Below are 17414 nucleotides of genomic sequence, written 5' to 3' on the forward strand. Positions count from 1 at the left end.
TGTAAGATTTTTTCAAGCACTTTTCATCAATGCTCAGAATGAAGCCTTCAGATTTCACGGTGACCTAGAAGTGTATTTTTTGAAGCAGGATACCAGAAATATTCTGCAGAGCTCCTTCATATTTAATATGAACGCTAGATTTTCAGTTATAACAATTAAATCAGTGCTAAAGGAAAAAAAATAGTGTTTCTCTGTTAACCAGCTTTCTTTCCATGGTGTGAATGGAGATTAAAAATAACAGTGAAAAGAAACTACCTGTGTCTCCACAGAACGGCAGCAGATTTTAAAGGGGGTCCAAAACATTGCAGTAAAAGCAGCACGTCGGCGCTCCAAAGCGCTCGAGGTGGATGTCTTGCGGTTACCTCTGGCACCATCTCCCCTGGACCCCAAGAAGCAGAAGAGCAGCCTTTCTTTAAGCGAGGCTCCCCCTAGAGGTTTGCCAATGAGGCGCGTCAGGCAGCCCAGCCCCGAGATGAGACACGCCACTTCAGATGATAACCTGTCCAGCAGCACCGGGGAGGGACCTGGCCTCCATGTGACCTGGACGCGCCCACGTAACCGGCAGGTGCTCAACAAAAACCAAACGCCTCGCGAGGCAGACTTTGAAGGTCGTCGCAAAAAGAGACGCTCACGCTCTTTCGAGGTCACAGGTCAAGCGGTTAGTATTTGGTTTTCTTTTCAAACTGCCACAAGACATGTGAAAGGTGTCACATAATATTGATGTCTGTAGATTATTAGTAGTCTGTGCTAACAAGAGGACTAATATTACTGGTCTGGGGTGGCTTCTTTGTGGTAATTTTTCTTTAGGATTTAAGCAGCAGGTTGGTACTATAGACTGTATATTAGATTTATTCCCTCTGTGTACTATGTTACTATATATATGTCACTGGTATGGGCGTATGCCGTGTGTCTTGGACAATCAGTTGATTAGTGTTCTTCATCTAACTTCCAGGTGCCTCAAACCAAGACAAGCACAGCTCAGAGGTTTCGCCCTCTGGACAGCACATCAGACCCTCATCTCCACGTTAACGGTCAACCCCAGGCCCCTATGCTACGCCCTCAGTACCGAGGGGTCCCTCCTCTCGCCAAAGTCAGGCCTCCCCACAGCAGCCAGCAAACAGGTAAACCATTTTCACTGCCTGTGAGGGAGATAGTCTTCCCTAAAGATGTAACGCTGCCGAGCACGATCTGAGAAACCTCCTTATGTACATTTTATAATATCCAAAACATGTAAAGTGCATTTTTTTACTGCTCAGCTTCACACGATTACACCCCTCAGGTATATACATTACATTATACATACACAAAGCCTTTAAATAACTCATGTTTATGTGTCTCGAATCTTTAAGCAGCATTCCTCTTTCACCTTTCGTCATCACTGTACTGAGCATTTATTCTGTTATTCCCTCTCTTTCCATAGGTTCAAATGCTGAGTCCTCTACTACCAATATGAATAACTTGAAGCGAGCACCCCAACTTAGGCAGCCCCAGCCCCTCCTTTACATTACAAACACAGGCGCAGGCGCCCAGCGTATACGCAGACACTGAGCTTACACTGGCCGCGACTCCCAACACCAGCACTAACACCAAACCCAGCTGAGCCTGGAGGCGGAACCATCTTGTTATCAGAGATCTGAGAGCATGCAGCCTCAATAAAAAAAAGAATTAATCCTTCAGTGACTGTCACTACGCAAAATTTGTAACAACATTGAGCTGGATAACTTCACACAGGTCTCACTGTGATGGTGCTGAGGGTCAAGTGTTTCCTCTTTAGCTCGCTGTTGTGCTGAATCACTTGTGGTATCGTCATGTCAGGAACATATCAAGCTCCCTTTGTTATCAGTGTAATGGCTCTGTAACGTTCAGTGCTTATTATGAACAGTGAATGGTTGGTGTTAACGGGCCTCACAGCAGTGATATACATAAGAATCCAAGGGAAATTATGGATATGGGACAAAAGATTAGAAGGAGACAATATTACACAAATGCCGATGTTTAAAAAAAAAAAGAGCAATGGCCTGCAGTAAAAAGGTTTCAACATCAATGTTTTTCGTAGTGAGTTTGTTTCAACATGACACACTGAAATTTAAGAAAAAAGAAAACTTAATCATCATGATCATTGTGCTCTTGAAACTTGAAGTTGTATAGCCCAGGTCTCTGCCTTTTCCTACCCACAATACACTCTTTAAGTGTCATGTTTGTGTAGATACACACACAATGTTTTTTGCAAATTACCTGGCTGTTTCAATTAATTATTTAACTGTTGCCTTTTCCATTATTTTTTTTTCATTCATATTGTTTTCATAATTGCAACTTTCTATTCTTTATTTTGTACATTTTTTTTAATTTGTACCAAAATAAATTTAACTGAAGTATCCAAAAAACAAAGCATGTGTTTTTGTTGTGCGTTTGCTTTTTTGCCTGCAAAGTCTGTAACACTCGTCTTGTGATATCTTGTGTAATGTTCACATGTGTCCACTAGGGGGGGCGCGAAGGCCAAGGTTAGACAATTTAAATTGCAGTAAGGTATTTTTTCTTGTGTAATCACGTTTTATTTTTATACTCCAGTGTTAATCCAGTCTTTGCATGCATCCCCTGGAAAATGCGGGTGACTTTAATTGATTTTGTATTTATAATTCCGTTCTTTAAAAAGATTATAATACTACATTGTTAATATTATGTATACTTCATTTTGTTAATTATTTTTTCTCAGATGCTTATGTGTATCTCATAATTTCGCCATACCCTAAAACTGTAGCCATTACACACACAGTTTACATAACAACTGGAGAATATGCTTTTCACTGAGTCATGACCAACCAACACTATGCTAAAGGATGTGTCTCTGTATTTGGACATTATTTATCCATCATACATTCATGTATGGTTCAACCTGTAATACAACTAGGGAAAAATCCACTAACTAACCTACCATACTGTAAAAACTTTGGCTTCCAGCTAAAGCAGAGAACTAAATATATCGTCCAGATTAAAAGAAAGCAGGTTATTATAAAAACTCCTGGTCTTCTATATTTTACTAAATAGTTTTGTGGTAGAATTACATTATATTAAAAGAAGAAGAAAACAAATACATCTTCATACATGTGTATTTGATAAAAGAAAAAAGCGAGTCGGAAATACCGCCCCCTGTGGGTTACTGACTACATTCTTGCCCAATAATAACTCGCTTGTCCTGTGATTGATGTGTGAGTTGACCAATGAGAGAGGGGATTACGGCTCCTGGGCGGTAGTGGACACAGCTGATTTGCAACCCGCTGAAGCAACAGCAGAGAAGAAGGGAAAATGTCGCTGGTTTCGACGCGGACCGTTCTAGGATCAGTGTCCTTTTAGGAAAAACTAGAAGGCATTTCGGTGAGTGGGACTGCCGTCACTAGTTGCACCCAAGGTTAGGGCTTGTGAATTTGGTGTCTCCCGTCCAGAAACGCAACGGTCCGCCTCAGTTTCGCCAGCTTTGTGTAACGTTTCAGGCTCGCCACACAGAGAAACACAGTGGGAGCAAGGCAGCCATGATGAATGTTAGACACTTTAAATGCGGACGCGTTGATGAAATTGGCGTCTTTAGCTGGTAGCTTTAAAAGTCAGGCGCGGTTGCTACATCAAGTATCAGTTGTTTTTAACTTTTTCTAAACTTTCTGAAGTAAACTTTTCTTTTTTATGTTACTTAAAAAAAAACTAGTTTGCACATCAACGCTGCCCATCCGCGCGAGTGGGCGCGAGACTCAAACTTATTCATCTCGATTGTTCCTGCCTTTCAAAGCTCTTATGAGTTTAATAGTTTACGTAATCTTGAACAGAAACATATTAGCTCTTTGAGCTAAAATACGGATGTTTTGATTTGACTCCTCTCACAAAGCAGCCGAGCTGTGACCTCTAACTTGCACCATCACTTAGCTGCTGTAAAGTGACGTTGTAAGGTGTAGCACGTGCTGATGATGCAGTCCTTTCATTTGCTAAACTGTACGTGAAGCCGCAGGTTTGAGATTTTTTATATTTTATTTATCCTGTTAATAACTTATGTTCCACATCGATTAATAGTAATTAAAACACACACACTCAAGTTGATGGTTGGACTTGGGAGAGCATTGTTTTTTCTCTTATTGTCTCCTTGTGTCCCAGATCTCTAGATTCACATATATATATATATATATATATATATATATATATATATATACTCATCAGCCTCTGTATTATTAGTGCTAGTACCGGGTTGGAGCCCCTTTTCTCTTCAGAGCTGCCTTTATTCTTCAAGCAGTTGCTCAGGTGTACCTAATGAAGTGGCTGGTGACTGTATATGCATCTATAGCACTTCGGAAGTGGTATTGTAATTTTCCAGGGACTCTAAAAATCTGATGTTTTTTTATTTTTATTTTTCAAAAATAACATAACCAGTATCACATGTAAGAAACTAAAACCAGGAAATTTGGAGGCAATTTGTATCCCCCACACTCAGAATATTTCAATCATTAATCAATTTTCTAATACATGTCTTGAACAATTATTTGGCTTGATAGTTTTGATATAACCAGTTTATTTCCAACACTTTCCTAAAATACACTGACAAATAAAACTGTTTCCGTGATTCAGAAAAAAATTGGAAACATGTAAAAACGCAGTTCACTTGGTTTATTATGAACATTTCCTGCTTTTTAAATTATTCAAATGTCATTTGAATACATCTCCCCTGTACATCTAACTCTATGGACTGCAGCAAATGTACGTTATCCTATTTACTGATAGACTAATATGTCCTAATTTATCTTTTTCTTCTTATCTACAGAATGGCATTTCTGCTGTATTGTTGCCATGAGTGAATGCAAGTGTCACACAGCAGGACAAAACAAGGGAAAAGTAAAAGTTTAGGAGGTTTTACCTGAATAAGGGAGTCAGCTGGCATATGTTCCCGTTTTGTAAGGTCAGCTTTAACTATAACCATTTAAGCCCATAAGAGTATACTGTAACACTACATGGGGCTCTAAGGCAATCTGAACTGACAATTAAAAGCTCTTCTCCTTCTGCTGCAGTTAGCAAGGTAATATTTCAACAAAGACATGGACCCATCTGCCCAGATGGTGAGCCTGGATAACCAGGGGAACATGGTTTTCACAGTTGTAAAGCCAGTTATGGGCATATTTCAGGTGTCTTCAGAGCAAACTGGCAGTGCTCCACAAGGAAGCATGGGTCTACAGAGTTTAGCTGAAAGCACATTAGTCCTCCCTCAGGCGCAAGGTCAGCCTCCACTAGACCAGAACCAGATGGAAATGAACACCATACAGCCTCATATTCAGCCTCCGATGCAGGTTTCTGCCCCAGTCCAGACTGAGGATTTACCTGTGAATCAGGATCTCCCACAAAGCTCAAGCGAAAATACAGAGTCCACTAGCCAGATCGCATTTGCTGAGGTTTCATCACTCCTGGATCCCAACATGAAAGGATCAAAAGCTCGTAAGTAGCCAGTTGTTTGAAATCACACCATCTGAATGTTTTTCAAACTTATGGCTCCAAGTAAAATACAGTGCAGTGAAAATTTTGCAAAGTAACGTAAAAAGAAAGTACACCAATGTAAAACAATGTAAATATTACAAATGAAAGATTACAGTGTTATTATTTATTTAACAAAAACTAAAATAAAATGCTGAAGCAGTGAAAAACTAAGTATACCCTATGATTCAGTAGCTTGTAGAGCCACGTTTAGCAGCAATAATTTGAAATAGTTGTTTACTGTGTGACTTTCAGCCTCCGGTATCATTATGGAGGACTTCTGACCTATCCTTCTTTACAACTTTGCTTAGTTGACTAAAGTCTGCAGGTCATTGTTTATGCACAGCTCTATTAAGGTCCACACCATTTTAGTTTGATTAAGGTCTAAGGACTTTGGGCCATTGCTATAGATTTGCCCCTGTGCTTGGGCCTTGGCTGCTTTGCAGATAACCTCACCTCTGAATTTATGGTTGACTCAGTGATTGCTCTGTTTAAAAATGGCCTTGTAACCCTTTCCATGGACATTAACAATTGCTTCTCTAAGACCATTGCTGAGGTCTTCTTAGCATTGTGTTACCGTGCACCTGAATGCTCCAGACCACCAAACTCCCAAAACATCTGCTTTTATACAGGTGCTCACACTCAATAATGGTCAGGTTTAATAATACTTATACTGTTAATTCCCAGAGAAAAACTAAGAGTATGCTTATTTTTTAAGACACTCTAAGGATCAGAGCATTTTTCCTATATCCTGACATGTAAAACTTGAGAATTCAAAGAGGCTGTGCTGTCTATTTGCCACAACCCTCTGAAGTCATTTATTCAGCAAATGTGTAAACTGTCTCCTTGATTCTAGCCCTTACAGTTTTTTAAAATGTTAGATGTTAAAAAAAACAATTTCTCTGTTCAGATTTGATCAGATGCTGTTTCATTCTAATCCTGCTGTGCTGATTTATGTCCTTCTGTTTTGCTCTAATTTCAGGGAAATATCTCATCTCATATGATGAAATTAAAAGGCGTCTGCAGGCTCCAGAAAAGATGTCCCTGCGGTCTTTGGCAGCGTACACTCGGGTCAGCAGAGGACCAGCCAGCAAGAAAACACTCCTGGAGTCGCTTAATGTACTCGGCCTCACGCCAAGCACAACTACCTCTGTATCCTCGTCCTTCTCCAAACTCACTGAAGGTTAGAGGTGTTTGTGTGTGGGGGGTGGCGTGTGTGTCGAGCCATGTTTGGAATTGATAATGAGTTTGAAAGACTCGGCTGCTAATTTGGTTAATTTAATTTTTTAGGCGACACCAGAGCTCTGTGTGACGATATGAAGGATTTTGCCCATGACTACATTGACTATGGCAACATGGCAAAGCAGCTTATCCCAGAGACAAATACAGTTCAACACTGGTCCAAAATTATTGAAACAAAGTATGTCTTTCGTTACTGTGCGTCCTGTATAACGTGGTTACTGTGCTTGTGAAAATAAAACATCATAATTAAGCGACTAGTTTACATTAACACTTTCCCTTTTTCTCCTAGGAACCATCTTGAGGATATGAGAAAGTGTTTTAGGGACCCGGTCAACAGTGGTGCCTTCGACAACGTCACTCATGGCCTCGGTCTTGGAATGCTTGATGTTGCACTGGACATGATTGTTATGGTAATTGAACAGCAGATTCGCATCCTGTCTGGTGTCGCAGCATCTGACCCGGCCGACTCAGGTCCACAAATGCGCCGTGTCCGCAGGCGCCACCGCAAAACTCGCTTGATGGACAATGAGAAGCTTCATAAGGTGTCTGGAGGGGAAAAAGAACAAGGAAAGCTCATTTCAAAAGCCAAAGGTCGAATCAGAGCCAAGAAGAAGATCAGACAGGAAACTGTAGCTTCTGGACCTGTGGAGACCCAGGCAGAGCCATGTAAGCCAGATGGTGTGGAGAGTAATGTCCTCACCCTGGTCTCTGTAGGTTACGAGACTGTTTCCAGCGGCCTCGGTTCAGTTGGACCTGTTTGATACTTGCTCACATGATAAGTATAAAGACCCATTCAAACTGATTCTCAGCGATCGGACAGAGGTCGGGGTAAATTAAGCTCTCCACTGTAATGAGCGCAAAATCATCACAACATGTTACATATTGGTGTCAGGCTTTAAGGAGCTATTCACTTTCTTCCAGAAAGTTGTAATATGTAGTCAGAGCCACAGCTGGTTAACCTACCTTATCAGTAAGGCTGGAAATACACACAGGCTTGATGGCTTTTTTTATATATATTTTGTTTCAAAGGTGCATATTTAACATGCCCAAAGTTTAGAATAAAGAGGTCAGCATATTTACAAGTAAAGCTCAGGCTTCAGCCACTCTAAAGCACTGAATATTTTGCACCCACCTTCTGTTAAAACCTTGTGTTTGCAAAGAGCAGAAAATCAAGACAAAGGCAGGATAGCTGTGAATTCTTCAAAGCTGTTGTAGTAGTCATGAAATAAGAAATACTATAGCTGAAAATGGGCACAATAGGATTTAACAACCCTCTCTATTATTTGTTCAATCCGTGCACAAAAACAAGTGTGACAAGACAAAGTTTTCATGGCACTCTGCAATAGTTTGTTTTTTGTTGTTGTTGTTTTATTTTGTTTTTTTTATCTTATTAAAGCAAACTACATGAAATATGGCTTTAACCTTATGTTTTGTTTCATTTGGATGGACTTTTTGAAAACTGTTTCCACTTTCTGTGCTAAGTTAGGCAATCTGGTGAAATTGCTGCATGTTTACTGTGTACCTGATACAGCTGTGGTGTCAGTCATCTCATCTCAGCCTTTGCAAGAAAGCCAATAAGTGCATTTTCCAAAATCTCTAGATATCTTTTTAAATTGATCATTTGCTGCTTCAGTAACAGGTTTTGTTTCTTGGTATCAGTTAGAATCCAATCATACATTATTTTTTCAGTCAACAGAAGAGCTGGTACATGGATAATATCAAATATAGATTATATTTTTTTGGCTTGTGGTACATTGTCTCCTGTTTTAATGTTGTATTTATTCCTTAGATTTTCACATCTGTACTAGAATAATGGAAATAGAGGTTTTTACTTGAGTTGAGTAAAACAGGATGATCTAGTTTTAAGAATTGTCTTCTGTTGTTCTTTTTGTTATCTTATAAACGGAGCAGGAGCTGACAGAGGCTTTAAATACCCCTATCAGCTGCAATATTAAAGTTCATCTGGGAAACCTAGAGTGTTACCACCCCACCTGTTTAAACAGCCTTGCTGTCTCAACCCACCCCCTCACTGCTATGGCAGTTGCATTCGATGATGGGTAAGCAGGTTAATGCCCACCACTGCTGGTGCTGCTCAGGAAAATATCAAAGAGCCAAAACAACCAACCCATCCCAATCTGATCCAATGAGATTGAGGTGGCACCACCCTACCCTACATCCCAAAATACCTGCAACCAATGGTGCCAGACACTAATGGACACCCCACTGCTTGAGCTGATTTGGTTGTACATGGGGGGGATATAAATCTAGTTTAAAATAATCAGTTCCCTGATGATAGGGATGGATCAGATGGAAATTAGCCTTTGGCTATAATCTGGCATGTTTACATTCATGTAATTTGTTTTTACATTTATGTTCATTAGCATGCACTGTCCTAAATAAATAAATAAAATAAATAAATAAAATGATATAATGTAATAGAGAAGGATTGGAGTGCCAGAGTTGGATTAAAGATTGAAAACAAAATTGTAACCACCAGCTTAACATTCTTGTAGGTCCCCATTTTAAGGCTATTTCAACTCTGACCTATTTCGTGTCCCATCCAGTGGTGTCTGGCACCGGGGGGCAGGGGAGGGTTCAGCCTGCATAGATGCAGTTTGTTCCACTCTTCACCTTGTTCATTGAAATCCAGAAAAGTAGTTTTTGCAAATTTGCAGTCTGCAGCAACATTTAGAAAAGCTGTACTAGCCAAAGTCAAACCCATATAAATACTCAAACCTCTCAAAAGAATATTGTTTTATAAGCAGATGAATAACTGCTTTTCAGTGCGTTTCACCTGTTGTTGTAATAAACTCATCAGATTCAATTCTAATCCAAACTGATACAACGGGGAAAAATGACACCTAATAATAGAGTTGTATACAAGAACAGATGCCCATCTGTCTGTGCTGTTTTGACTTAGATTTTTATAGAAGGTGAAAGGCATTACGGGAGTATAGAAATACACTCAGCAGAGTCAGCCAAGTGCTAATACCTTAACAGTGCACGCGCACACACATCCACAAGTGAGTGGAAGAGAGAACAGCTTTAGTGAGGATTTGCTCTGTATTAACCCTGACAGGGAACACAGAGTCAGCTGGAGCACAAGGAAGCCAGAGTAGATAGACCTGTAGGAAAATAGAGGGAAAAAAGCAACAGTGCAGGGAGGTATGAAATATGCTGTCGTCAAAAGGACGTGTAAGTTGAAATAGGGGGTCCTCCAAGCAGTAGCTAATGACTCGAACGTACGGCACTAAAAGAAAAAAAGACGACAGCTTTTAAGAAACATGTCCATCTAAGATAGGTACGACTGGTCCAGAGACGGCAGCACGGAGCACAATGGGGCACCCCAATGTGCCCCTCTCACACAAACACTTGCATTCCCAGAGGGACAAAAACAGATCCAGTCGACTGCAACCTTACACACCAAATGGTGAGTAGAAGAGTGGCCTCACTGAATATGTTACACTGTAAAGAAAATTGTTAGTAGTCACAGATCGTAGATATTGGCTCTTGATGTTGTTGAGATTGCAACAATAGGGAATAGCACCTGCATGGTGGTGGTGGTGGTTATTTTTGTGCTTCACATAAAACTGTCTTCACTTAGGTAAATAAGATGTTAGATGTCTTGTTTGAAATAATTTTAGTTGTATTTACAACTAAGAAGAGATTCAAACCAACAAGCTCTCATGTAGTTTCTATGAATTTGTAAAGGGCCATTCCATCTTCATAAAACAATTTCAAGTTCAACCTTTAGGTTCATCAACATGCGTTTTCATCAGTCCATCAGTGCTGTTAATTTCTGTGCAATGTGACAGTTGCACAATCCTTAAGACTGAGCTTCACAGTGCACAACCATGAACAACAATGGCACGGATTCTTTTCCATTTACATCACTGCAGTGTGGTAATACAGTTTAAGTGCATGATAACTTCACTCCATTACGTCTTCACTTAAATGGATTTCACAGTGTGAGCAAAGCTGAAATGTATCTGATCACAGTTATGTTACAAGAGCAACATTCTAACTGAAGCTTTATACTTAGTGAATCATCATCTTTTCTGTACAAACAATGATTTTTGTATCCAAACATGAACTGATTGGCACAGCAGAAGAGAGTGTGTAAATCAGATTTGATTAGTCAGCAGTGAGGTGTGCCAAGCTTCTACTGTAGGACTGTTTCGTTAACCCTGTTTTTTCTGCTTTGCACAAGTGTATGCAGGCTATATACCGATAGTAGTGTATATATACACAACAAAACTTTTAATGCAAGTTCAGCAGGTGGTGCAGTTGGATATTATTATTCTACAAACTTGACTGTTGTCTAGTAAATTCAACTAATTACAAATCCAAATTGTTTGGCTATAACCGGTAAGGATGGCAGACCTCTTCTTATGAAAGATTTATATTATATTATTGAGTATCTTCTTATGATTAGTAAGCTTTGATGCTGATCCTCAGTATTTGTCCAGACATCCTTTTATATACAGTTTTACAAAAACACAGTAACACCTTTTTTTTTTTACCAATAATATAATATGCTGACATTGTATATCTGAGAGCTTACAAAACTGACCTTAATTCTCTGAATGTTATATATAATACATCCTACTTATTAATACTCAGCTTACCTTTTTTTTAAACATCATTGCACAGTGTGTGACAGACTCAGATGACCTGTGATAAAGCTGGTACCGTTATATACCATTATTTTTAAAAGGATGAACTTTGACTATCCTTAGTGACAAACTTTTTCCCCCACATACATCAGATTATGTATTAAATCAGATCATTTTTTATGTCTTTTTTTCTATCTAGGGAAAATGTTTTATGCTTTTTAACTTTGCACTGTCTTTGTTGGTCTAAGTAGAATCCTGTACATCTGGTACAAACCTGACCCTAACCCTTCTCCAAACACAGTCCCACAACTTTCGATTTAGCTCTAAGTTTTAAATTGTCCATCTTTGTAGTTTGGCATCCAAAATCTCACCTGCGCGTATTGCTTGTTATCAAATATCACCATGCAGACACTGCTTGTTCAGAGTTAATCGTTGTGTTTGTTTTATTTAAGTCTGGGATATCAAACTTATGGCCCACCAAATGGTCCAGTCTGGCCTATTGGATAACTCTGGAAAAATATAGAAATTTTAAAGAAGAAGAGCATAAACTGTATTTTCATTTATTTTATTTTTTATTTTACATTTATTTTGTCTTCTAACTGACAAAGACCGTAAGTAAGAGTAAGTAACAGATAAACCATTACTTTAGAAAAATAAAAGCTTTTTTATTATTACTACTCACCCAGTAAGTCTTGTTGATGGATTTAAAAAAACATTTACTACAGCAGCATTTCTTTATAATGCAGAAAAGCTGAAACATATTGTAAAATTGTACTTTTTTTGTCTATAGACTTCTAAATAAAGAAAGACAGAACCAATTGGAGGTATTCTTTAGGTCATTACTGTAGGCAGTGGTTTTACTGGTCTGCCCCTTGATGTAAAATGAGTTTGACACCCCTGCTTTAAGCTAATCCTTGGCTTTCTCTTTCTGTGTGACAGCATTAACAAACAGAATGCTAATAAACAGTAAACAGTATAACTGCTAAACATGTGACTCAAAGCAGCACCGGGCACAAGTTTAGCTTCAAAGAGCTTTTCTCATAGGATGACATGGTTCAGCATGCTTATCAGTTGAATGTAAACAAGAAAGAAGCTGACATCTAGATTTCGTGTGTGGAGGTTTTACACTAGGAGCACCTTTTTCATATTCTTGTATTTACTGTTCAAAATGCAGTAAAACATTATTTCTCTTGTGTCATGCTTTGTTTCATGCCCTGCCCAGCTCTTTGTAACATTCATATGCTATCCTTTTATAATTTTTAATATTTCCATTTTCCTGATTGCCTCTGCAGACAACTTAAACAATGCCTTAGGCGCTATCAGAGTCCTCGGTGTGGAGCTCATTGAAGATGAGCTTAAACCCCATCTGAACACAGTGATGGCCAGCATTAAGGAGAAGAGTAAGTTCCTTTAGTTGCTTTAGGTATAACACTATGCAAAGCAATATAGAATATTTGATGGCTTTTGTTTGTTTTTTGTGTGTGACGTAAACCTAATGAGGGGTTAATATCACAGGTGGGTGCAATATATACGAATATGTGGGAATATTTAACAGCACCTATATCGTAGGTTGCAAACCACACTGATAAGAAATGGCCCCATGAAGCGAGATGTACAAGGCAGTTGTAAGCACTAAGAAGAGGTTAAGCTATATTTGTGTCTCCCAGCAAGTCAACAGCGGGATAAGAAGGCGGCAGAGGTAATTAAGGGTCAGAGAGGTCATGCAAAAAAAACAGATTACAAGATTTAGTTCAGGTTACTTGACATACAGTCTATGCAGTCTCTTAAGAGACAAACTCTTCTAAGGCTATATAAAGGGAATCCAACAAGTGTTGGTAGTGTCAAAAATATGAATTATTTTTAAATATGCAATTCCACTTGTGTCCAGAGAAAGGTGCTGCTGAGCAGGTGGTGATCAGTGGGATCTTGCCAATCCTTGCTCTGAGCCTGAGAAGCAGAGGGCCTCTGAGTGTGCTGACTGCAAAACTAGTGGCTGAACTTGCCAAGGAATGTAAGTAATCAGTGCTTATATTGTTCTTTATCTATGTACAGTTTATTATTTAATGCAAAGAGCTATTCAAGAGTTATTAGTCTAATACAAAGTCTTCTTTCTTTGCTGTATGTTATTTATCAATACACTTTATCAAGGTTTCTTTTTCCCATCAGCTGTGATTCGTAAAGGTTTTGGTGACACAGGCTTGGTTGCAGCTTTGTTGTCGGTCCTGACCAGTTCAGACCAAGAGTTGCTTTTCCACGCAGCGAGGGCCGTCTCACGCATGTCTTATGATAGCTGTAAGTTAACACAGTCTGAAGCTTCTATCAAAGTTAACAACACATTTTACATTTGCTTTATGCTATATATCAAATGTCCTGCATTTATTGTTTTTAGTTAAACAGTACTGAAATAGAAAATACAATCTTATTCATTCTCTTTATGGAAAATAGAAAGCAGCCAACAGGGTTTCTGCTAAATGTTTGATTTACAAAAAATCTGACATTGTGAGGAAATTTGTTTAAAACAAGTCCCATGTGTTTTCTTCTAGTTCAAACTGTATAAAGTAAATAAATAAAGTTGGCTCAATAAATTGATTTAATATTCGGTGCTCACTTTCCCCTTCAGCTAAGCTGCAGGAACTATTACTACGCCAAGGTGCGGTGCCTCGTCTTGTTGCCATCCTGCTCCAGTTTCCTGATAAGGAGGCCCTGGGGGATGTGTGCCTTCAGGCCCTCTGTAACATCAGTGGAATGGGATTAGCAGAGGAGGCCGGAAGGGTGTGGGAGAGAGGAGCATCTGTGAGGCCGGGGGAGTCTGTGTTTCACGGCGTTTCTCCTCACACCTGTGGTTTTGACTCTTCTGTGACTCTGGTGCGTGTGTCTCAGTGGGGGCCAGGTCAGTACGCAGTCAGCATCGAGGTTTTCCAGCGCTGCTCGTCCTCTTTCTGGAACCTTCATGGGAACAAACGGACTGCTCACTGGTCCCCCTTTTCCAGCTTTGGAAGCTGCTCAAATTTGTACAAGCTGATCAAGTTCTCTACAAGGAATATTCCACGGACGAAAAGTCTGAAGACCCGTGTGTTCCACACTTTCCTCTGAAATCTGGATGCACACAAATGTCTCTGGGCTCTTCCTGTTTACTTTAATCAGAATTTTTGGATTTCTTCTTTTTGTTTGCATCTACTTTATAAGGTTCAATCAAGGAACTTTATTTATTTATATGTATATTTTCAGAAATTCTAACCTTTGCAACTACATGCATCATGACACGGATTAGGCAATTCTGCTGTTTTAGTGCCACACTGTGCTTTTTAAATTCGGGCAATAAGTGAATCAAGGATTAGATAAAAAATAAAATACAAATACTATAAATCATGTTACATCTAAAACTTTCTATAGTGATGCTCTTCATGTTGAATTATTTCACAAGTGCTTGAAATAATTGTGAATTCCTATTCAAAGGCAGCAATACTGATAATGTTGTTTTCCTATGTGTTATCGCTAATTCAACTTTGTGCTAAATCTTTGAACGTTTGGATATCTTTGGGAAGCTTTAAATAATAAAATAATTTCAAATTATGTGTGTAAGTGTCTGTGCTGAAGTCAAACTTCACAATTATTATTGTTAAAGTAACTTTCAAGCATGAATAACGAACATTCAGAAACATTGTTAGCAAATTTTTAAGTGCAAATTGAGATAGTAACAGACCATTTTTCATTTAAATATATATACTCGGTTTCTTTCTCTTTTTTTCTTACAAATGTGCACTCACTGGCCCCTTTATTATTTATAGCTTGCTATTACTGAGTTGGACCTCTTGTTGCCTTCACAAATGCCTTAATTCTTCACAGATTCAACAAGGTGCTGGGTCTGTATCAACATGAACATGCGCTTCCTGCAGATTTATCCATCCATCGTGTTTAAACAATACTCAGTTGGTTCCAAATACATGCAGAGAAAATATTTACCACACCATTATAACATCTGAACTGCCCATGCAGGGTAAGATGGATCCGTGCTTTTATGTTATTGACACATTCTGACCTTACAATTAAATGTCGTAGCACAAATCGAGAATCCTCATTCCTGCTCTTTAATTTTGGTGAGTTTGTGTGAGTTATAGTCTCAGTTTCATGTTAGCTGTGACACGTGGTGTGGTCTTCTGCTGCTCAAGCCCATCTGCTTCAGAGCTGTGCTTTCAGTCACGCTCTTCTGCACAAATTGGTTGCAATAAGTGGTTATTTGAGTTAATATTGCCCTTCTATCAGCTTCTATAAGCTCGCCACAATCTCACACTCATTCTGACCTCTTATCAGCAAGAGAATTGGTGCTCACTTGATGTTTTCTCTTTTCAGACTATTCTCTGTAAACCCTAGCGCTGGAAAATCCCAGTAGACCTGCAGCTTCTGAAGTACGTGGGAGAATGTGTCTTGTGCCAACAACCACACCATGTTTGAAGTCACTTAAATACACTTTCTTCCCCATTCGTGCATGCTGGTCAAGTTTCTTGTAAATAAGATGATATGTCTGACACCTGCATATTTATGCTTTCTTCTTCATTCATTGTTTCAATGTTATTCAGGATTTCCAGCACCATATCACCTACTCTGTATTTTCACCCTTTTAGCTTCAAACTACAGGGACACTATATCTGCTCCTGGACTATTAATATATTTTAAGCAGCTTTTAGAGTTCAGGGGAAATGTCTGGGAAAGCATCTACCACACTGAAACAGCCATGTGCAGCCTCTCAGAAACAGTGTGATTACTAGAGCTTAACACTAGATGGCAGACATGTGCTTTGGAGTTACCTGTATAGTATTCATATAATCTAAATATAGAATAAATTTAAAGGCAGTTGTTGACTTTGAACATACGCCTTCACACATGGATTGAATTTAATAATGACAAGCCGCTTGACTGCACACCTCACCGGGTATGCAAAGATATTTACATAGATTCAATTAGTCTGCCTTGCTTTGCAGATATGAAAGCAGTTTGTGACAGTACCTAAGTTAAACTGAACGCTTATCCCTTGCCTGCACATTTGTTAACTAGAAATACCAACACAAAGATAGACACAAGTGTAGTCAAGTGTATCTTGCTTCTCGATCTTTCTCCCATTTCTCTTCTTATAATTACCTCTCTTATTGGTTTCATCCCGCCTGAGGCGTTCTAACGCAGGGGCACGTCCTCTAATCAATCCTAACTTTATTACTCTGGGAACCACTTAAATATTTGATGTGAGATGAGATGAGCCTTTGGAATTATTTACAGGTAGACAAGAGTTGCACATACCTGTTACTAACGACTGTCTTGATTGCCCTATGGTGAAAACCGCTTAGCTGAGGTCTTGTTTGGGGGAATGAAATGGATATTTACATAAGAACACAGGATAATAGACAGGCTACCATTTATTAATTCTCATTACTTAGGATAATTACCTCATGATTGCCTGTCTAAATCTAAAGACACTTGGTCAAGTTATGTCTGATGAATCAGGGCCTCAAGGTTGAGAAGTTTTAACTAGGTTAAAAGAGTGGAAAAAGCTCTTAGATAGGATTTCATTTAAAGCAGCAGACTACCTTCTTTACTTGGTGAATTCTGTCAGCATGCTGTTTTTGTGGTTTTTAGCCAATAGCGTTCTGCACATTGCAACACAACAAGTTGGTTGAAAAAATAATAATGGCAGTCTTTATGGCTAGAGGACAGTTGTAAAAACTTTCAAACAGCAGGTTTTGTAAACAACCCTCTAGCTTTTTTAAAACTCGCTGAGCAGGCTATACATTTTTTAAAAATTAGATTAGATGTAAAGATTTGGGGTTAATTAGCAACCATCAAAGTAAGTGGTTAGTTACTCTGTTTCCATATGCTTTATTAGCTAGTTTAGAAAGATGGCCTCAGAAAGAGACACATTTCCTTTTTTGTGGTCTTTTTGGCCAACTATAAAGCTATAGCTGGGAACACTGGCAGTTGTCAGAGAGAGCCCTGGTCCTTTGGATTCTTTGGATTATACTTGAATGAAGAAAGAAACAGATACCAGCAGGAGCCTGCTCATTCTTC

The 17414-nt window shown here is 39.0% G+C and overlaps 3 protein-coding genes across 7 annotated transcripts in view; all 3 read left to right on the top strand.

Annotated features, from left to right (window-relative positions):
• LOC100696121 (kinesin-like protein KIF19) overlaps nt 1–1662 on the top strand; it is a 33920-nt gene extending 32258 nt beyond the window's left edge. For both annotated transcript variants that reach the window (XM_019362265.2, XM_019362264.2), the window contains 3 exons: nt 270–658; nt 953–1121; nt 1421–1662. In XM_019362265.2, coding sequence (XP_019217810.1) covers nt 270–658; nt 953–1121; nt 1421–1548 — 686 coding nt within the window. In that variant the 3' untranslated portion in view covers nt 1549–1662. The remainder of the gene's footprint in view (nt 1–269; nt 659–952; nt 1122–1420) is intronic.
• Nucleotides 1663–3214: 1552 nt separating this feature from the next.
• si:ch73-127m5.2 (uncharacterized) lies at nt 3215–8607 on the top strand. Of its 4 annotated transcripts, none has more exons than XM_019362263.2 (6): nt 3215–3372; nt 4799–5050; nt 5157–5463; nt 6482–6682; nt 6790–6919; nt 7031–8607. In XM_019362263.2, the coding sequence occupies exons 3-6, from the start codon at nt 5196–5198 to the stop codon at nt 7500–7502; spliced, it is 1071 nt and encodes a 356-aa protein (XP_019217808.1). In that variant the 5' UTR covers nt 3215–3372; nt 4799–5050; nt 5157–5195; the 3' UTR covers nt 7503–8607. The 4 variants fall into 4 exon arrangements, with proteins under 4 accessions (XP_019217808.1, XP_005458248.1, XP_005458247.1 ...); XM_005458191.3 differs by having other exon boundaries at nt 4799–4933; nt 5043–5463; XM_005458190.3 differs by having other exon boundaries at nt 4799–5463.
• Nucleotides 8608–9169: 562 nt separating this feature from the next.
• On the top strand, nt 9170–14930 carry si:dkey-21e13.3 (uncharacterized). The gene is made up of 5 exons (XM_003453416.4): nt 9170–10171; nt 12650–12757; nt 13246–13368; nt 13524–13649; nt 13978–14930. The coding sequence occupies exons 1-5, from the start codon at nt 10078–10080 to the stop codon at nt 14448–14450; spliced, it is 924 nt and encodes a 307-aa protein (XP_003453464.1). The 5' UTR covers nt 9170–10077; the 3' UTR covers nt 14451–14930.
• Nucleotides 14931–17414: the final 2484 nt, after the last annotated feature.

Source organism: Oreochromis niloticus, linkage group LG8 (assembly GCF_001858045.2).
Source record: "Oreochromis niloticus isolate F11D_XX linkage group LG8, O_niloticus_UMD_NMBU, whole genome shotgun sequence".
NCBI lineage: Eukaryota > Metazoa > Chordata > Actinopteri > Cichliformes > Cichlidae > Oreochromis > Oreochromis niloticus.

Excerpts from the sequence above, each read along its gene's own strand:
- si:ch73-127m5.2 (XM_005458190.3), top strand. The coding sequence starts at position 5,070 with ATGGACCCATCTGCCCAGATGGTGAGCCTGGATAACCAGGGGAACATG. Across the intron at positions 6,683-6,789 it reads CTTCTCCAAACTCACTGAAG|GCGACACCAGAGCTCTGTGT; the intron begins GTTAGAGGTGTT and ends TTAATTTTTTAG. Across the intron at positions 6,920-7,030 it reads TCCAAAATTATTGAAACAAA|GAACCATCTTGAGGATATGA; the intron begins GTATGTCTTTCG and ends TTTTTCTCCTAG.
- si:dkey-21e13.3 (XM_003453416.4), top strand. The coding sequence starts at position 10,078 with ATGGGGCACCCCAATGTGCCCCTCTCACACAAACACTTGCATTCCCAG. Across the intron at positions 10,172-12,649 it reads GCAACCTTACACACCAAATG|ACAACTTAAACAATGCCTTA; the intron begins GTGAGTAGAAGA and ends TTGCCTCTGCAG. Across the intron at positions 13,369-13,523 it reads GGCTGAACTTGCCAAGGAAT|CTGTGATTCGTAAAGGTTTT; the intron begins GTAAGTAATCAG and ends TTTTCCCATCAG.